This window comes from Lupinus angustifolius, chromosome LG14 (assembly GCF_001865875.1).
Source record: "Lupinus angustifolius cultivar Tanjil chromosome LG14, LupAngTanjil_v1.0, whole genome shotgun sequence".
Taxonomy (NCBI): Eukaryota; Viridiplantae; Streptophyta; class Magnoliopsida; order Fabales; family Fabaceae; genus Lupinus; species Lupinus angustifolius.
This window is the reverse complement of record NC_032022.1, coordinates 9,681,361-9,703,452: the sequence shown is the minus strand read 5'-3', so window position 1 is coordinate 9,703,452 and position 22,092 is coordinate 9,681,361. Positions and strand designations below refer to the sequence as shown.

At 39.2% G+C, this 22,092-nt stretch overlaps 2 protein-coding genes across 2 annotated transcripts; both read right to left on the bottom strand.

The window, feature by feature from the left end:
- On the bottom strand, nucleotides 3,048-7,216 carry LOC109326560 (DNA topoisomerase 3-alpha-like). The gene is made up of 5 exons (XM_019559252.1): nucleotides 7,139-7,216; nucleotides 6,732-6,803; nucleotides 5,433-5,606; nucleotides 4,276-4,408; nucleotides 3,048-3,591 (listed from the first exon to the last, which is right to left on the bottom strand). The coding sequence occupies exons 2-5, from the start codon at nucleotides 6,736-6,738 to the stop codon at nucleotides 3,342-3,344; spliced, it is 564 nt and encodes a 187-aa protein (XP_019414797.1). The 5' UTR covers nucleotides 6,739-6,803; nucleotides 7,139-7,216; the 3' UTR covers nucleotides 3,048-3,341.
- On the bottom strand, nucleotides 13,003-17,171 carry LOC109326561 (DNA topoisomerase 3-alpha-like). The gene is made up of 5 exons (XM_019559253.1): nucleotides 17,094-17,171; nucleotides 16,687-16,758; nucleotides 15,388-15,561; nucleotides 14,231-14,363; nucleotides 13,003-13,546 (listed from the first exon to the last, which is right to left on the bottom strand). The coding sequence occupies exons 2-5, from the start codon at nucleotides 16,691-16,693 to the stop codon at nucleotides 13,297-13,299; spliced, it is 564 nt and encodes a 187-aa protein (XP_019414798.1). The 5' UTR covers nucleotides 16,694-16,758; nucleotides 17,094-17,171; the 3' UTR covers nucleotides 13,003-13,296.

The following is a 22,092-nucleotide window of genomic DNA, read 5'->3' as shown; positions in this document are numbered from 1 at the left end:
AGTGGTAATCTTTTTGAGTATATGAACCTCATGCATGGATACACAAACAAATGTCGTCTATAATACTCATCTCGTTCCCAAACCTTTGGCTTTGATATCACTTGTTAAAAATGGAGGAGCCCAAAGCAAAGGAAGATCTGGATAATATGCTTAAGTGAAGAATAATATAAGTGAGTTTGACTCCACATCTTGACTCAATATCTTAAGTCATAGGCATATATATCTATTGATAAGTGCTAAAATATACATAATTTATAACACTTTTCATGATACTTATCTTGTTTAAATTACTTAAAATCCAACTTATACCTTACTTTTTGAATAAAATAAGAATTGTAATTAACCATACCTTTTGTCTAAGCCAACTTGAATTTCAATGATTAAAGTGCTTACAAATGTTTAAAGAATGAGATAAAGCCAAGTCACAAGCCAACAACCACAGAGACAAAATATGACCAAACAAGTACAAACCCGCTAGACGTGGCCAAGCTATGTGTCAAGCATGTATGTGATGATAAGATGCTTGAGCTTGAAGAAAAACTTATCCTTTCTTGGAGTAATCCATGTTTGGTGTATTCACAATCTAGCCAAGCTTGACTTAAGACCTAAGGAAGGCTAGCCAAGTGTGACATCACCCATGACTCAAGCAAGCTAAGCAAAGAAGGAGGTGTTACCATGCATGTAAAGCTAGAGGCATAGGCTATACGTGTAAGCTGCTATGCTTAGCCCACAAACAGTTTTGCCACACAAGCCAAGCATCACAAGTTGGCTGAATGGTAGGCGTCAAGCGTGCCTTAAGGGGGGCTTAATGGACTCCTCAAACCCTATATAAAGGATCATTCCCCCTTCATTCAAAACCATCTCATTTCCACATCTCATTCACTCTAAATCCCATACATTTATTCCTCACTTGTACCTAAGTCCATTCTTCACTTCAAGTAGCTTAGGTAATTTACTTTCTCCCTAGGAAATTCGGAGGGAATAGGAGTTGGGAAAGTGTGATCCTGAAGCTTGTTTTTGGATCAATACTTGGAGACAAAAACATCCTTGATGGAAGGCTAATCACTCACGAAAGCGTCCTTGAACGTGACAAGTTACTGTAGCCCATTGTGTTAAGGAAATACATATGATCGACAAATTTCATAGTTGTCATGTATAAGAATTAGATTTAGCATTCTAATAATTTCCTGACTTACCTAAAATCTGATTGTTTGAGATCTTTGAAGTTAGAAGTGTTAATATAATGTATCTTGTTATATTATAGACATATTATAGCTTTGAGGTTCTATATGAAATGTTAACAATTTGTAGTTCTATTAACAAACTTAGGCATTCAAGAACGAAAGCTTATAGGAATGGACTTGGCCACATCTTAGTTACATATGAAGGTTACTCAAACTCATGGATCCTAGGTATAAAGGTGAAATCTAAGCAAAGTGTTTTCAAGGCTTTAAAATACAAAAAGCGATATCAAAGTGGATCAAGTATTTACTACAATCAATGACATACCTTATTCTTCATCTTAGTCTTTGGACATAAAAGCAAGTACCTAAACCGCATGTAAGCAATCCTTTACAACCAACGTGTTAATAGAAGTCAAAACTTAATTTTGCGTTGCTTCATTTTCATAGATTAACAATTATAGGGTCTTGCTGTAACATAAAGGTAAATATATGATTAATGGAAAAACTACAACTATGACGTAACTATAAAAATGGATTGGATTTTAAATTCGTTTATAAATATAGGATTCTAAAGGGCCATAAACCCCGAAATGGACTCGTTATTTATGAATTGTCACCATCATCATGTTTTTCAAATGGTACCAGAGTTGGTGAATTATCCTTTATAAAACTATCATTGGACAACCCTTGCCCACAATTTTCACAATTCTGCAGAGTTTTCTTTATAAACAAATTAGTTGAACTTTTTTTGGCCCTGCCTTGACAATAATAACACCCCTTATCATTCTTGAACAATTTTCTTACCAAACGTTCACAATTTAACAATAACCATTGGTTCAAAACTATTGACAATTCAATTGTGGATTTACGCTCCTTACACTTCAAAACTATCAAAGAGGCTACTTCCGCCAGGCTAATCTAAGGGGAATGACCCCTAAGCATGTGATATCTAAATTTGAGGGGGGAAATGTTAGCATATCCATGTGTAATGTCATAGCATGAGACAGTGAGAAGCAATCATATATAAGTAAAAAAGACTTATAGAAGGATAACATTAAAGATTTAGTTAAAGATGCATTGTTTCACTGATGGACAACTCTTCATATGACCTAATAACAATGAGATTCTCTAGTAGTTGGAGTCTCCCAGTCAAAAATCCCAATACCATCACTTCACGATTGTCACAATGGTTTGCCATAGCCACTACCTCCACACCTGTGCTACTTGTTATGATCTGGCCAATAAAATGTTAAAAAAGGAGCTACAAATTTTCTCTTTTGAAAAGACAAATTAAGCTTGAAGAACCAACACAAAGTAAAGAGGAGTGGAGTTTGGGGACTGTATGAGCTCGTGGTGGTAGTTTCACGTGTGAGGAAAGGAGTTTGGTGTGTGAAGGAGAGGATTAGATGAGGGAAGAGCATGAACATGAAAGTGAAGAACAGAGATTGTTATCCCGAATCTTATATCCGTCCAATGATAATAAAACAAGCAAGAATAATAATTAATGTTCAAACTTTTAAATTGACATTACATGTTTTCAATGGTGCGAGATAATATGTTTGAGAGTGCGAGTAATAAATGGTATTTTTTGAAAGTTAGACCCTAAAATTATTATAACCTGAGTATGAATAGCCATGTTCTATCTACAAATAGAATTGGTCATACCAGTTTCCTTGGAGGAAGGTGAAATATCAGTTTTAATATAAATTCTTCTCCAAACCCCTACATCCAAAGTGGTAACTCGAACACCATAGCAAGAACAGAATCACTTGAGACTATAGTGGAGAAGAAAGTGAAGGCAAAATAGAAGGCAAATTCAAAGGTAAGGACATTGAACATTTCAATCTTTGCAGCTTGTAATGTACAAAATAAATAATGTTGTGTGGCCCAAAAAGTTGATCCAGTTGAAAATGATTCTTCAATGTTTTTTTAGTTTTGCATAAGCAAATCCTAAATGCTCTGTCATGCCGAAGATAAAGGACAAAAAATGACAGTTAGCACTGCCATAGTAGAACCTGTAGAAATTATGGTAATGCATACTAAACTATTTGACACAACCACTTCAATATTGCTTAATTTGCAGAGCGGAAATAAAAGCTTTGATGCCAAACCTAGGTTTCCTTCTATACACACATGATATGAATCATTGACTAGCCATCAGCCTCCACGGTTGGGGCAGACATTAGCAAAGTGAGATGGATCACCACACACAAAGCACCTTCTACCAGAAATAGGATCGCCAGTAGCTGACACAAAAGTTGTGGTAGCGGCATGAGGTCCACTTCGGCTACCTCTACCACGCTGTCCACGACCACGACCACCATTTCTGCCAGGGTTGGATGCTGGAATAGTATTCGAACGTGAAAAACTTCTTTCTCCAGTGCTATTGTTGAGGCTATCCTCCCATCTGTAACAGAGGTGATAACACTTGCATAAACAAATAGCTATCCCAAACAAAATGAAATGTGTTTCACATCTTATATACTGTTTGTGACATCATCAATCACATAATTGAAAACAGAGTTTATGCCTCTTCAAAAAATAGATTTTCAAATTAAATAATGGTGGGCATAATTAAATCCAATTTATAATTGTAGGCTTGTGCTATCTGTGGATGTAAAGCAACCATGGGGAAAGAAGTTGGCAGATTAATCATTTTTTTGTAGACATTATTAAATGTGATGGTTACAACAAATTTAGCATATAATCATACAAATCATCCTCTGCTCACCTGAAAAAAACTCACCACATGCCAAACTATGCACACACTAAAACAAAGGCCGATGAATTCAATATTGAAACTCTTAATATTTCAGGCAGTCCTAATTTGGTAATCATATTCCAAAAGTCTGTTTTATAATCACTTGCATGTAGGCGAAGTAAGGCTGAATTATGTCTTGATTGACATACAAATAATTATATAATAGTACAGACATTGATTATAAAGGTAGACAATCCTAATCAAATAAACAAGCAAATCCAAGACTAACCCTAATTGATTATTCATACATAAGCCATACATTACATTACCATATAGACCAATATTCAAATATAAATAAATGCAGTAAAATAAGATCACGGGTACACATACACAAAAAAGTTGCACTCTTGTGATTGACACGAGTAGAACTTCCTTCCCCTGTTATTCGCTGTATTTGCAGTTCGCAAAACACATTGTGCTCCACATGAACTGCATGAAACAGAATCTTCCCCTGCATGTAGGTCTATAAAATGTGTTAAGAATAGTGAACGAACTATTAAGCACATGTTTAGTAAGGTCAAGGGTATTTAGGTCCTTTGCAGTTTGCACTATCCTGTACTTCGTTGTACTTCCAGCCTAGTTTATTGTATATAAATACATTACCTGCACTGAAATTTGGGTTTGATTTTCTTTCCTTATACATGATATAATAAGCTTTAAAACTTTAACTCCTTTTTTCCTCTCTACACACAATAAAGTGAAACAAAAACATAGAAACACTATCATGACCAAGGTACCAGCGATGAGTGGCCTCGCGATTGACAGTTTTTAGATAGAGGGCTGGTGGTGGCTTTCTGACAAGTGGCCATGTAAGGGACTGGCTAGGTTGCAGTTTTTCAGCAGTTTGAGCATGGTATATAGAGGGAGTGTGGGAATCGGCTGGAAGGGGAAGGGAACATAACAAACTGGACAGCTGGTATGTGGGGGTTGAAGGAACAATGTTATCAATGGTGGATGGTGGTTCAGGGAAGACAGCCAAAAACCCTTGACAAGAAAGGGAACTGGAGAATCATGGGTGTGATGATGGGGAAATGATATAAAGGAGGGGCTGGATGATGAGGGGGATATCTGAGATTTGCAATTGGAGCAGGGAAAGCCTTGGCATTGGGGAGGATTGTTCACTATCTTAGTGACAATTTTCGATTTTCTGTTTACCTTCTGTATCAGTGTTTCTGTTTGTTTGCATTATGAGAAGAATACCTCTGTTGTAAGGAGCTGGGATCCAGTTTTCTAGATTAGTACTTTCATTATTTTTCAATTCCTATTGTAACACAATCCACTTTATACTGAGGTACTCACTAACCCTAACCCATCCACAAAATTTAAAATCAAGATTTACTTATCACAAACTATAGAAGCAGCATGTCCATCATTGGTTATCACGACTTGCTCATATCCATTGTGGCAACACTAAAACATCTAAGAAATAAACACTATTTTTGTAAAATGTAAATGATATGAAATTTTTAAAAATCTAGAGACCTTACCAACGTTACCATTATGTTGGTTCATTCTACGATGTTCGGCATTCCTAGACCCTAAATTCTGTGAAGGACAATCATTAGAAGAATGCCCTGTTTGTTGACAATTCGTACAAAGTCCTTGCCTTGTGTTACTTTGGTTGGCATGGCTGGTGGGTGTATTTGGTCCTCGAGCTCTTGCTGAAAAACATGGTATAATCATATGATCTCAATATTTATTTATGAAAACAATGGGAATGGCAGCAAATAGGTCAAACAGGTATCTTATTCTGTCATTGACTTGCGCACATCTAGCCACCCCAAACCTCACTAGGTGAGAATCTCATACAATGAATCACCCTTTATTTTATCTTAGGTTGAATAATGGAATAAAGAAAAGATCCAAAGTGTAAAAACCTATGTCAAAGAAGTACTAATTGTTAATGCATAGAATAGAGTGGTTATTCCTTTATTTATGGCAGGGCAATGGGCTTAGGAACCATGGCTCCTTGTACGTATGTGTGTCTATATATACATATCACTTATTGTAATCTTTTTACATCGTGTAATAATGAATATAGAAGGTGAGCTTCATGCAATGGCAAAGTTGTTTCTTAGTGACCATGAGGTTATGGGTTCAAATCCAAGACACATCCTCTCCGCTTGTGGGGGTAAGGTGGGTACATCGATCCTGCCTAGACCCACTTAGTGGAAGCCTCGTGCATCAGGCTGCCCTTTTCATAACAATGAATATAGACACATTTTCTACACCAATATTTCTTATAAAAATGTTTGAATGGCATTAATTAAATTAATGGAATCTGGATTGAAATGTCATACACATAACACTGAACCAGTTTCTGCATTAAATGGTTACAAATATAGTTGAAAACCAAACCATATTATATGGTTTGTTAATGTGGTTTGGTTTTTTGGACCAAACTGATTTGTTTAATAAAATGGTTCATAAACTGGTTAAAAATTGATTAGCAAATGGTTAATGTTTTAAACCGGTTAAGGTTCAAAACCAGCTTTTAATCCAAACCAGTTTAAAACCTGAACCAAAACCGATTTAGAAGCGGTTTAAAAATAAAACTAGTTTTAAACCTGAACCAAGCTGTTAAAAAATGGTTTGGATTAAGAACTGGTTTGAATAAAGTGGTTTTTCTTGGTTCAGTTTGGTTTGGTATATTTTGTTTTTTTTACCAGCCTTCTGTTCAACTTAACTGCAGACCGCATTGAACCAGTGATTGATTTGAAACAATGTGTATCATCCATCCATATTTTAGAAGCATATCAAGTAACTACTTAGCTGCTCATACAGACCTGGCATGCGAGGACCCCGACCACATATTTCTGTCAATTGTGTAAGAACCTCGTCACAGCCACCAATGCAACCTATATAATAACTCATGAATTCAGGAATGCATAAAATGTTTCCACTAAAAAGGGGTTGAGCAGTCAGCATAGTTCATGAATTAAATAATAATATGTTAAAGACCCAATGTTAAGAGAATATTTTTTTATTTTCTTGTTCTTTTGGTCAAAATAAAAAGGTTACATTAGGTGAAAAGAAAATGATCTCAAAGATAAAAAAGACTTGCAAGTTCAAGACAAATTTGTAATCATATTGGATAATAAACAAGTTCAAGCTCCATTATCTTAAAAGATTAGTGAAAGGGATCTTCGGTCTAAAAATATCAACATGATTCATCATAAAAGTAGCACCCTACCTAAATGATTGACACTGTAGTTTGGTGGTATTTCCAGCTGCCGAAACTTGAATTGTATCAAGTAAACAGGACCTGTAATATTTTATACAATCAGTGATGAAATAATATCTAAAACAAGACAACCAAGAGATTACTAAAACAAGGATAAATTAATGGACTCTCACCAGCTATCCTTTTACAAATAGACAAGGCCAATACAATCAAAGAAGATCATGAATAGAAATGCACACACAACTTAGGAGGACAATATATTCTCCAACTCTTCTTAACGGAGACTCTTGCCATTTCTTTATCCAACTCTTCTTGGTTGGCTAATATATTCTCCAACTCAACAATAGTTGGTTCCGTAGCCCAACCATTAATTGCTGTGACGAGACCATGAAATTCTGGCCTCAAGCCATGAATTATGATCCGCCTCATCCTCTTATTACCAACCGTGTACATTCTACATACGAGATGCTTCCATCACGTCCGGGCCGCCGCCTGAAGCCGGAGTAAGAGTTGCCCTAAGTCCCATGTCTCGTAAACCCGCGCGAAATCCATATGGAAAGACCCGGTGGATCGTAGCATATGTTCTGCGAGCAACCAAGTCAGTCAGTGGTTCGGAGAAGCGAAGTACTTGTAAGGAACAACCACCTTTCGTCGGGCAGGGCAGCCAGCCAAGAAGAATCGTCTTTCCCTCCTATTGACGATAGTACAGAGAGGGGCTAAGGCATAAAATATCTTATCTTCTGTCCGATTAACCGCAGCTTCTTCTGTTTGCTGTGATATCGAATGAGCTCAAGTTGTTCAAGGCGCGACAGCTCTCGACCGAAGAGAGAGGTTCGAAGATCTCGACTGCTAAGGAGAGGAATGAATGGCTAAGCGTCTGATAACAGGGATCAGTACAGTCAGGCAAGCATAAGCGATAGCAGATAGCAGCGATAGGGAGAGGTACAATTAACCTAAAGCTTTGCTCGATCCGAACCTTACTCCAACTAACAAGTAAGCAATTTCATACCTCTCCTTTACAGTCGAGCAATTTCATACCTTCGTCTGTCTGCTGGTTAGGGCATCCGTTTTCTTGCTTTTTAAGTTAAGTAAAGACTGACTACGAGCTAACTAATCGAATGGAACTTTCTTTAATGAAAAGAAAAGCGGAGGCCCTTGCTAGCATTGTGCTTTGGAATCGATTCTTTATCAATGGCCCACCCTTTCTTTGAACCTTGTCAATGATCGAACTTAAAGATATGAACTGAGTGCCATTTGATGAGTAACTGAGAACAAGGGAGAGGGATATGGAAAGGATGAAGTAATGAAAGACGAAGTCATTGCTAGTAGTAACGACTTGTCACGATCCATTGGTTCATATAAAATCCATGTCCTAGGTGTATCAAAAAACATTCTTTTCGCTAAGCGTATATAATAAAATAGAGTGAAAGGTCCACCCCGAAAGGGGGTACTAACTAACAGCTGAGTCCTCTCCGAACCGCAGGAGATAGTTGCCCATCATACGGCTCACCAACTTAACTTGCCTCTATGGGAGACTCGCTCCGGGCAGGTTCGGATCACTTACAATAAACGGCTCTACGAAGGAAGGGGTTGGTGGGTTAGGAACGTTTTAAATATGATTATTTTTCCGTATTTGTTCGATGAGAAATGCAAGACGAAAAAGGAACCCATCTTTTCGACTGGGAAATGGGAAATGCGAGTCTGTTTTGTCCACTTTATCCATACCTCTCTATCAAAATTATCAAGGCGAGCTTGCTTCTTATTCTCGTCTTCGATCTCTTCCATCTCTGCCCCGCTCGTTGTCACCTATGTTGAAGAAAGGTTTGGAACCCTGTAGAGAATGAGGAGGGGCCAAGGATCTTCCTCTCAACAGTGCTTCTCGGGGCTCCACTCTCCCCCCCTGAATAAGTAAGGCCCCGTTAGTCTGGGCGAAGATGGGGATAGGGAATAAGGATGGAAGCCCCCTTAACTCTGCCAGGGACTGGACAGGGGTTAGCTCTGTAAATGTGTAGAGCCGAGTGTAGTGTGGTGTAGTAGTAGGCACTTCTAGGCCCCTTCCCGGCTACTGGACCACTCCAGTGCTTTGGGTACTACGGACCCTCTGCCATCCATTGCAGCAGAGCCGTTTCATGAGCGGGGGGGGCTAAGCGCAGTTCTTTGAATCACACGTTGAATGAAATCGATTCGTTTTTATATCTCAAAATATAAATCGGATAGGATAGATGGATGGATCTATCTTTCTATATATATATATTAAAAAATGGATTTATATAGTTAAGTAGCGTAGCAAGAAGCCCCACATCCTTGATTTGGCCAGGAAAGACTGCACTGCTTTGGGCCCAGGAAGCGAAGGGAATGAGCTCGGCTGCTTATCCTCCACACTTATTTGTCTCCGTGCCCCTTTCGCATGCGCTTCGCGCGCCATTGGCGCTTTGCTCTCCTCTTATTCTTCATTGGACGGTTCGGATGGACTTCGCCGTTCTTTCCCAACTAAAATAGAAAAGGCTGTCTCACATCGAGATGTCGATTCGTTTTCCGCCCCCAATGAGATGGGGAATGTGTAAGCCCCTATTTTGACTTTTGTTTGGACCCTTCATCTTTCTGAATGGAGGCCTGGCTCGCGTCGTTCCAACAACCGGCGGGGAGCACCTCAGTATACGCGCGCAGTAACTGGGAGTCCTTTTTTTTACACCTAAGGCCAACTTCAATTCACCAAACCAAGGTTCATCTCGTGTAGTGATTGTGGACTCGTACAAGGATATTGAGTAGACGGTTGATGTCTCAGACTCGACCCTATCTTTCGTAGCATGCATTCCCATCGGTGTCGCAACTGATTCGGTAAGCTACGTGTCCGGTGCACGGAGAACTGCCTTCGGTCCCCCAAACTTACTTACTCGTGGCAACCTTCCGGCCGCCCAACAACCTATAACGCTAGTCACTACTCCCACTGGGGCTAGGAAGTAAGCCCCACAACCCAAAGCGGCGAAGAACAAATAGAATTTGCTACAAAAGCCGGCTAACGGGGGTATTCCTACGTATGAGAACATAGTAATGGAGAAGGTAATAGCCGAAAATAATTTATAACACTTTTCATGATACTTATCTTGTTTAAATTACTTAAAATCCAACTTATACCTTACTTTTTGAATAAAATAAGAATTGTAATTAACCATACCTTTTGTCTAAGCCAACTTGAATTTCAATGATTAAAGTGCTTACAAATGTTTAAAGAATGAGATAAAGCCAAGTCACAAGCCAACAACCACAGAGACAAAATATGACCAAACAAGTACAAACCCGCTAGACGTGGCCAAGCTATGTGTCAAGCATGTATGTGATGATAAGATGCTTGAGCTTGAAGAAAAACTTATCCTTTCTTGGAGTAATCCATGTTTGGTGTATTCACAATCTAGCCAAGCTTGACTTAAGACCTAAGGAAGGCTAGCCAAGTGTGACATCACCCATGACTCAAGCAAGCTAAGCAAAGAAGGAGGTGTTACCATGCATGTAAAGCTAGAGGCATAGGCTATACGTGTAAGCTGCTATGCTTAGCCCACAAACAGTTTTGCCACACAAGCCAAGCATCACAAGTTGGCTGAATGGTAGGCGTCAAGCGTGCCTTAAGGGGGGCTTAATGGACTCCTCAAACCCTATATAAAGGATCATTCCCCCTTCATTCAAAACCATCTCATTTCCACATCTCATTCACTCTAAATCCCATACATTTATTCCTCACTTGTACCTAAGTCCATTCTTCACTTCAAGTAGCTTAGGTAATTTACTTTCTCCCTAGGAAATTCGGAGGGAATAGGAGTTGGGAAAGTGTGATCCTGAAGCTTGTTTTTGGATCAATACTTGGAGACAAAAACATCCTTGATGGAAGGCTAATCACTCACGAAAGCGTCCTTGAACGTGACAAGTTACTGTAGCCCATTGTGTTAAGGAAATACATATGATCGACAAATTTCATAGTTGTCATGTATAAGAATTAGATTTAGCATTCTAATAATTTCCTGACTTACCTAAAATCTGATTGTTTGAGATCTTTGAAGTTAGAAGTGTTAATATAATGTATCTTGTTATATTATAGACATATTATAGCTTTGAGGTTCTATATGAAATGTTAACAATTTGTAGTTCTATTAACAAACTTAGGCATTCAAGAACGAAAGCTTATAGGAATGGACTTGGCCACATCTTAGTTACATATGAAGGTTACTCAAACTCATGGATCCTAGGTATAAAGGTGAAATCTAAGCAAAGTGTTTTCAAGGCTTTAAAATACAAAAAGCGATATCAAAGTGGATCAAGTATTTACTACAATCAATGACATACCTTATTCTTCATCTTAGTCTTTGGACATAAAAGCAAGTACCTAAACCGCATGTAAGCAATCCTTTACAACCAACGTGTTAATAGAAGTCAAAACTTAATTTTGCGTTGCTTCATTTTCATAGATTAACAATTATAGGGTCTTGCTGTAACATAAAGGTAAATATATGATTAATGGAAAAACTACAACTATGACGTAACTATAAAAATGGATTGGATTTTAAATTCGTTTATAAATATAGGATTCTAAAGGGCCATAAACCCCGAAATGGACTCGTTATTTATGAATTGTCACCATCATCATGTTTTTCAAATGGTACCAGAGTTGGTGAATTATCCTTTATAAAACTATCATTGGACAACCCTTGCCCACAATTTTCACAATTCTGCAGAGTTTTCTTTATAAACAAATTAGTTGAACTTTTTTTGGCCCTGCCTTGACAATAATAACACCCCTTATCATTCTTGAACAATTTTCTTACCAAACGTTCACAATTTAACAATAACCATTGGTTCAAAACTATTGACAATTCAATTGTGGATTTACGCTCCTTACACTTCAAAACTATCAAAGAGGCTACTTCCGCCAGGCTAATCTAAGGGGAATGACCCCTAAGCATGTGATATCTAAATTTGAGGGGGGAAATGTTAGCATATCCATGTGTAATGTCATAGCATGAGACAGTGAGAAGCAATCATATATAAGTAAAAAAGACTTATAGAAGGATAACATTAAAGATTTAGTTAAAGATGCATTGTTTCACTGATGGACAACTCTTCATATGACCTAATAACAATGAGATTCTCTAGTAGTTGGAGTCTCCCAGTCAAAAATCCCAATACCATCACTTCACGATTGTCACAATGGTTTGCCATAGCCACTACCTCCACACCTGTGCTACTTGTTATGATCTGGCCAATAAAATGTTAAAAAAGGAGCTACAAATTTTCTCTTTTGAAAAGACAAATTAAGCTTGAAGAACCAACACAAAGTAAAGAGGAGTGGAGTTTGGGGACTGTATGAGCTCGTGGTGGTAGTTTCACGTGTGAGGAAAGGAGTTTGGTGTGTGAAGGAGAGGATTAGATGAGGGAAGAGCATGAACATGAAAGTGAAGAACAGAGATTGTTATCCCGAATCTTATATCCGTCCAATGATAATAAAACAAGCAAGAATAATAATTAATGTTCAAACTTTTAAATTGACATTACATGTTTTCAATGGTGCGAGATAATATGTTTGAGAGTGCGAGTAATAAATGGTATTTTTTGAAAGTTAGACCCTAAAATTATTATAACCTGAGTATGAATAGCCATGTTCTATCTACAAATAGAATTGGTCATACCAGTTTCCTTGGAGGAAGGTGAAATATCAGTTTTAATATAAATTCTTCTCCAAACCCCTACATCCAAAGTGGTAACTCGAACACCATAGCAAGAACAGAATCACTTGAGACTATAGTGGAGAAGAAAGTGAAGGCAAAATAGAAGGCAAATTCAAAGGTAAGGACATTGAACATTTCAATCTTTGCAGCTTGTAATGTACAAAATAAATAATGTTGTGTGGCCCAAAAAGTTGATCCAGTTGAAAATGATTCTTCAATGTTTTTTTAGTTTTGCATAAGCAAATCCTAAATGCTCTGTCATGCCGAAGATAAAGGACAAAAAATGACAGTTAGCACTGCCATAGTAGAACCTGTAGAAATTATGGTAATGCATACTAAACTATTTGACACAACCACTTCAATATTGCTTAATTTGCAGAGCGGAAATAAAAGCTTTGATGCCAAACCTAGGTTTCCTTCTATACACACATGATATGAATCATTGACTAGCCATCAGCCTCCACGGTTGGGGCAGACATTAGCAAAGTGAGATGGATCACCACACACAAAGCACCTTCTACCAGAAATAGGATCGCCAGTAGCTGACACAAAAGTTGTGGTAGCGGCATGAGGTCCACTTCGGCTACCTCTACCACGCTGTCCACGACCACGACCACCATTTCTGCCAGGGTTGGATGCTGGAATAGTATTCGAACGTGAAAAACTTCTTTCTCCAGTGCTATTGTTGAGGCTATCCTCCCATCTGTAACAGAGGTGATAACACTTGCATAAACAAATAGCTATCCCAAACAAAATGAAATGTGTTTCACATCTTATATACTGTTTGTGACATCATCAATCACATAATTGAAAACAGAGTTTATGCCTCTTCAAAAAATAGATTTTCAAATTAAATAATGGTGGGCATAATTAAATCCAATTTATAATTGTAGGCTTGTGCTATCTGTGGATGTAAAGCAACCATGGGGAAAGAAGTTGGCAGATTAATCATTTTTTTGTAGACATTATTAAATGTGATGGTTACAACAAATTTAGCATATAATCATACAAATCATCCTCTGCTCACCTGAAAAAAACTCACCACATGCCAAACTATGCACACACTAAAACAAAGGCCGATGAATTCAATATTGAAACTCTTAATATTTCAGGCAGTCCTAATTTGGTAATCATATTCCAAAAGTCTGTTTTATAATCACTTGCATGTAGGCGAAGTAAGGCTGAATTATGTCTTGATTGACATACAAATAATTATATAATAGTACAGACATTGATTATAAAGGTAGACAATCCTAATCAAATAAACAAGCAAATCCAAGACTAACCCTAATTGATTATTCATACATAAGCCATACATTACATTACCATATAGACCAATATTCAAATATAAATAAATGCAGTAAAATAAGATCACGGGTACACATACACAAAAAAGTTGCACTCTTGTGATTGACACGAGTAGAACTTCCTTCCCCTGTTATTCGCTGTATTTGCAGTTCGCAAAACACATTGTGCTCCACATGAACTGCATGAAACAGAATCTTCCCCTGCATGTAGGTCTATAAAATGTGTTAAGAATAGTGAACGAACTATTAAGCACATGTTTAGTAAGGTCAAGGGTATTTAGGTCCTTTGCAGTTTGCACTATCCTGTACTTCGTTGTACTTCCAGCCTAGTTTATTGTATATAAATACATTACCTGCACTGAAATTTGGGTTTGATTTTCTTTCCTTATACATGATATAATAAGCTTTAAAACTTTAACTCCTTTTTTCCTCTCTACACACAATAAAGTGAAACAAAAACATAGAAACACTATCATGACCAAGGTACCAGCGATGAGTGGCCTCGCGATTGACAGTTTTTAGATAGAGGGCTGGTGGTGGCTTTCTGACAAGTGGCCATGTAAGGGACTGGCTAGGTTGCAGTTTTTCAGCAGTTTGAGCATGGTATATAGAGGGAGTGTGGGAATCGGCTGGAAGGGGAAGGGAACATAACAAACTGGACAGCTGGTATGTGGGGGTTGAAGGAACAATGTTATCAATGGTGGATGGTGGTTCAGGGAAGACAGCCAAAAACCCTTGACAAGAAAGGGAACTGGAGAATCATGGGTGTGATGATGGGGAAATGATATAAAGGAGGGGCTGGATGATGAGGGGGATATCTGAGATTTGCAATTGGAGCAGGGAAAGCCTTGGCATTGGGGAGGATTGTTCACTATCTTAGTGACAATTTTCGATTTTCTGTTTACCTTCTGTATCAGTGTTTCTGTTTGTTTGCATTATGAGAAGAATACCTCTGTTGTAAGGAGCTGGGATCCAGTTTTCTAGATTAGTACTTTCATTATTTTTCAATTCCTATTGTAACACAATCCACTTTATACTGAGGTACTCACTAACCCTAACCCATCCACAAAATTTAAAATCAAGATTTACTTATCACAAACTATAGAAGCAGCATGTCCATCATTGGTTATCACGACTTGCTCATATCCATTGTGGCAACACTAAAACATCTAAGAAATAAACACTATTTTTGTAAAATGTAAATGATATGAAATTTTTAAAAATCTAGAGACCTTACCAACGTTACCATTATGTTGGTTCATTCTACGATGTTCGGCATTCCTAGACCCTAAATTCTGTGAAGGACAATCATTAGAAGAATGCCCTGTTTGTTGACAATTCGTACAAAGTCCTTGCCTTGTGTTACTTTGGTTGGCATGGCTGGTGGGTGTATTTGGTCCTCGAGCTCTTGCTGAAAAACATGGTATAATCATATGATCTCAATATTTATTTATGAAAACAATGGGAATGGCAGCAAATAGGTCAAACAGGTATCTTATTCTGTCATTGACTTGCGCACATCTAGCCACCCCAAACCTCACTAGGTGAGAATCTCATACAATGAATCACCCTTTATTTTATCTTAGGTTGAATAATGGAATAAAGAAAAGATCCAAAGTGTAAAAACCTATGTCAAAGAAGTACTAATTGTTAATGCATAGAATAGAGTGGTTATTCCTTTATTTATGGCAGGGCAATGGGCTTAGGAACCATGGCTCCTTGTACGTATGTGTGTCTATATATACATATCACTTATTGTAATCTTTTTACATCGTGTAATAATGAATATAGAAGGTGAGCTTCATGCAATGGCAAAGTTGTTTCTTAGTGACCATGAGGTTATGGGTTCAAATCCAAGACACATCCTCTCCGCTTGTGGGGGTAAGGTGGGTACATCGATCCTGCCTAGACCCACTTAGTGGAAGCCTCGTGCATCAGGCTGCCCTTTTCATAACAATGAATATAGACACATTTTCTACACCAATATTTCTTATAAAAATGTTTGAATGGCATTAATTAAATTAATGGAATCTGGATTGAAATGTCATACACATAACACTGAACCAGTTTCTGCATTAAATGGTTACAAATATAGTTGAAAACCAAACCATATTATATGGTTTGTTAATGTGGTTTGGTTTTTTGGACCAAACTGATTTGTTTAATAAAATGGTTCATAAACTGGTTAAAAATTGATTAGCAAATGGTTAATGTTTTAAACCGGTTAAGGTTCAAAACCAGCTTTTAATCCAAACCAGTTTAAAACCTGAACCAAAACCGATTTAGAAGCGGTTTAAAAATAAAACTAGTTTTAAACCTGAACCAAGCTGTTAAAAAATGGTTTGGATTAAGAACTGGTTTGAATAAAGTGGTTTTTCTTGGTTCAGTTTGGTTTGGTATATTTTGTTTTTTTTACCAGCCTTCTGTTCAACTTAACTGCAGACCGCATTGAACCAGTGATTGATTTGAAACAATGTGTATCATCCATCCATATTTTAGAAGCATATCAAGTAACTACTTAGCTGCTCATACAGACCTGGCATGCGAGGACCCCGACCACATATTTCTGTCAATTGTGTAAGAACCTCGTCACAGCCACCAATGCAACCTATATAATAACTCATGAATTCAGGAATGCATAAAATGTTTCCACTAAAAAGGGGTTGAGCAGTCAGCATAGTTCATGAATTAAATAATAATATGTTAAAGACCCAATGTTAAGAGAATATTTTTTTATTTTCTTGTTCTTTTGGTCAAAATAAAAAGGTTACATTAGGTGAAAAGAAAATGATCTCAAAGATAAAAAAGACTTGCAAGTTCAAGACAAATTTGTAATCATATTGGATAATAAACAAGTTCAAGCTCCATTATCTTAAAAGATTAGTGAAAGGGATCTTCGGTCTAAAAATATCAACATGATTCATCATAAAAGTAGCACCCTACCTAAATGATTGACACTGTAGTTTGGTGGTATTTCCAGCTGCCGAAACTTGAATTGTATCAAGTAAACAGGACCTGTAATATTTTATACAATCAGTGATGAAATAATATCTAAAACAAGACAACCAAGAGATTACTAAAACAAGGATAAATTAATGGACTCTCACCAGCTATCCTTTTACAAATAGACAAGGCCAATACAATCAAAGAAGATCATGAATAGAAATGCACACACAACTTAGGAGGACAATATATTCTCCAACTCTTCTTAACGGAGACTCTTGCCATTTCTTTATCCAACTCTTCTTGGTTGGCTAATATATTCTCCAACTCAACAATAGTTGGTTCCGTAGCCCAACCATTAATTGCTGTGACGAGACCATGAAATTCTGGCCTCAAGCCATGAATTATGATCCGCCTCATCCTCTTATTACCAACCGTGTACATTCTACATACGAGATGCTTCCATCACGTCCGGGCCGCCGCCTGAAGCCGGAGTAAGAGTTGCCCTAAGTCCCATGTCTCGTAAACCCGCGCGAAATCCATATGGAAAGACCCGGTGGATCGTAGCATATGTTCTGCGAGCAACCAAGTCAGTCAGTGGTTCGGAGAAGCGAAGTACTTGTAAGGAACAACCACCTTTCGTCGGGCAGGGCAGCCAGCCAAGAAGAATCGTCTTTCCCTCCTATTGACGATAGTACAGAGAGGGGCTAAGGCATAAAATATCTTATCTTCTGTCCGATTAACCGCAGCTTCTTCTGTTTGCTGTGATATCGAATGAGCTCAAGTTGTTCAAGGCGCGACAGCTCTCGACCGAAGAGAGAGGTTCGAAGATCTCGACTGCTAAGGAGAGGAATGAATGGCTAAGCGTCTGATAACAGGGATCAGTACAGTCAGGCAAGCATAAGCGATAGCAGATAGCAGCGATAGGGAGAGGTACAATTAACCTAAAGCTTTGCTCGATCCGAACCTTACTCCAACTAACAAGTAAGCAATTTCATACCTCTCCTTTACAGTCGAGCAATTTCATACCTTCGTCTGTCTGCTGGTTAGGGCATCCGTTTTCTTGCTTTTTAAGTTAAGTAAAGACTGACTACGAGCTAACTAATCGAATGGAACTTTCTTTAATGAAAAGAAAAGCGGAGGCCCTTGCTAGCATTGTGCTTTGGAATCGATTCTTTATCAATGGCCCACCCTTTCTTTGAACCTTGTCAATGATCGAACTTAAAGATATGAACTGAGTGCCATTTGATGAGTAACTGAGAACAAGGGAGAGGGATATGGAAAGGATGAAGTAATGAAAGACGAAGTCATTGCTAGTAGTAACGACTTGTCACGATCCATTGGTTCATATAAAATCCATGTCCTAGGTGTATCAAAAAACATTCTTTTCGCTAAGCGTATATAATAAAATAGAGTGAAAGGTCCACCCCGAAAGGGGGTACTAACTAACAGCTGAGTCCTCTCCGAACCGCAGGAGATAGTTGCCCATCATACGGCTCACCAACTTAACTTGCCTCTATGGGAGACTCGCTCCGGGCAGGTTCGGATCACTTACAATAAACGGCTCTACGAAGGAAGGGGTTGGTGGGTTAGGAACGTTTTAAATATGATTATTTTTCCGTATTTGTTCGATGAGAAATGCAAGACGAAAAAGGAACCCATCTTTTCGACTGGGAAATGGGAAATGCGAGTCTGTTTTGTCCACTTTATCCATACCTCTCTATCAAAATTATCAAGGCGAGCTTGCTTCTTATTCTCGTCTTCGATCTCTTCCATCTCTGCCCCGCTCGTTGTCACCTATGTTGAAGAAAGGTTTGGAACCCTGTAGAGAATGAGGAGGGGCCAAGGATCTTCCTCTCAACAGTGCTTCTCGGGGCTCCACTCTCCCCCCCTGAATAAGTAAGGCCCCGTTAGTCTGGGCGAAGATGGGGATAGGGAATAAGGATGGAAGCCCCCTTAACTCTGCCAGGGACTGGACAGGGGTTAGCTCTGTAAATGTGTAGAGCCGAGTGTAGTGTGGTGTAGTAGTAGGCACTTCTAGGCCCCTTCCCGGCTACTGGACCACTCCAGTGCTTTGGGTACTACGGACCCTCTGCCATCCATTGCAGCAGAGCCGTTTCATGAGCGGGGGGGGCTAAGCGCAGTTCTTTGAATCACACGTTGAATGAAATCGATTCGTTTTTATATCTCAAAATATAAATCGGATAGGATAGATGGATGGATCTATCTTTCTATATATATATATTAAAAAATGGATTTATATAGTTAAGTAGCGTAGCAAGAAGCCCCACATCCTTGATTTGGCCAGGAAAGACTGCACTGCTTTGGGCCCAGGAAGCGAAGGGAATGAGCTCGGCTGCTTATCCTCCACACTTATTTGTCTCCGTGCCCCTTTCGCATGCGCTTCGCGCGCCATTGGCGCTTTGCTCTCCTCTTATTCTTCATTGGACGGTTCGGATGGACTTCGCCGTTCTTTCCCAACTAAAATAGAAAAGGCTGTCTCACATCGAGATGTCGATTCGTTTTCCGCCCCCAATGAGATGGGGAATGTGTAAGCCCCTATTTTGACTTTTGTTTGGACCCTTCATCTTTCTGAATGGAGGCCCGGCTCGCGTCGTTCCAACAACCGGCGGGGAGCACCTCAGTATACGCGCGCAGTAACTGGGAGTCCTTTTTTTTACACCTAAGGCCAACTTCAATTCACCAAACCAAGGTTCATCTCGTGTAGTGATTGTGGACTCGTACAAGGATATTGAGTAGACGGTTGATGTCTCAGACTCGACCCTATCTTTCGTAGCATGCATTCCCATCGGTGTCGCAACTGATTCGGTAAGCTACGTGTCCGGTGCACGGAGAACTGCCTTCGGTCCCCCAAACTTACTTACTCGTGGCAACCTTCCGGCCGCCCAACAACCTATAACGCTAGTCACTACTCCCACTGGGGCTAGGAAGTAAGCCCCACAACCCAAAGCGGCGAAGAACAAATAGAATTTGCTACAAAAGCCGGCTAACGGGGGTATTCCTACGTATGAGAACATAGTAATGGAGAAGGTAATAGCCGAAATAGGATTAGTTTTGGCTAGAGCGCCCAAATCTGCTATATATTTGACACGGGTTTGCCGTAATGCTAAAACTATGGCGAATGCATCTATCGTCATTAATGCATAAATTAAGATACCAATTAGTAGTGATTGAATTCCTTCTATGGTTCCACATGAGAAACCAGTACGAATATAACCTACATGTCCAATTGAACTATGAGCTAGAGGTCTTTTTACTTTCGTTTGGGCCATGGCGGCCAGTGCTCCTAAAATCATAGAAGCAATGCTGCAGAAACAGAAGATTTGTTGCAATGTAGCTCCATAGGAACCATAAATAGAAAGACGTGAAATATTAGCAAAAATAGAAATTTTAGGCGCAATAGAAAGGAATGCTGTAACCGGGGTGGGTGAACCCTCATAGATATCAGGTGCCCACATATATAGAGTCAAAAGAGATATGGAGTCCGAAGGGGAGGGGGGTTTTCTTCGGGGCTCGAGAGATGGAATAGATAGGGAAATAAAAGTTTTTTATTCGCCGCTGGGGAATTCACACGAAAGGGAACGAAGAATTCTCGACGAAAAAGAAAGTGCTCTCTGAACCGAACGTGAAAGTAGTTTTCCATCAGACGGCTGTTCCCGTAACTCCACTCTCCACTTGGATTATATATCCAAAAAGGTCCGCTCTTGGCCATTCCACACGCTGCCTAGCAGAGGCGTGGTTATCTCAAGTGGATTCTCTCTTTTTTAGTAGATGCCGAACCTGCTGCCCCATTGACTAAGAAGGGGGCGGACGCAGCAGCTACATGGACCCCTTCCTTTCTGTTGTTGCCAGCGCTTTCCCGGGCCGAGATAGAAAGGGCAGGCAAAGCCCGAATAGGCCTGCGGGCGGAACGAGGAGAGGGCCGGGCAATCACCGCGGTCGAAAAAGCGTCTTTCCTTCATATAACACGCACCGTAGGCCATCCTCGGCCTTCTTCGTTTTCGATGAAAAAAAAAAGATAGATCTCCGAAAGCCTTTTCCTTCCCCCGCCGCATCTCCCTCCCTTCGTCGAGCCTTTCCTTTAATGGTTGGGGGAAGCATTCCCTTATCTTAACTTGGCGGGCATTCTTTCCAGCCTTATTAAAATTCAAACAAAGAGGGGGTGGGTTTGAACATAGGATAGGCTAGGCTCAAACATGATTTGAAGATCCTAGCTACGCCATGTTCAATACAAAATCTGGAAAGCTGCAGGGATGACAAAAAGAGGGCGCTTTCCTGTGTTGCACTGAAAAAAAAAGATATCTCGTTCATCTATCTTTTTTTTTTCTCTACTCTAAAGAGGAATAGAATAGACATCCCCTTAGATGTCTATGTATCCTTTATCCCTATTTTTTTTTAGAGCGTTATATCTTATCTGCTCTCTCTAAAAAAAAAATTGAGAGAGAAAGAGCAGATCCTATCCCCTATATCGAACACTAAATCCTATCTATTGATAGAAAGATCTTCGTCAAATACCGGACTTTGCCTTTTTTTTAGGAATTAAATATCCAAGGCAGCTTACCACAAGCACCCCACCCCATACGACTAGTTGGGGTTCGCCTTTTGAATCAAACAAAGTCAGTATAAGTAGTAGGGGCTTCATAGCGACTTTCATTCTAAAGGAAACCGAAGAACCAACCTTTAGTCAATAGGAGCCCTACTTCCCTCTTTGCGACCTCATCACTTCAAAGCGCAAACCAATTTATTTCTGAGTAACCGGATCCGTGCGGAGCGCACCTTTGGTACTTCAGTAGGGCGAGCTTTTTGAGAGTGACTTCTTTAGTTTGGTAGGGCGACGAAAGAAAGGCTACTTCAATCTAGGAAAGAGCCGGAAACTCGAGAGGGTCGCCTTTGGAAGCCTTTGCCGGTAACCAAAGCGTCACGACATAATAAAAAGGAAGGAGTGACGCTGACTGAATCCAATCCATAAACCCGGAAA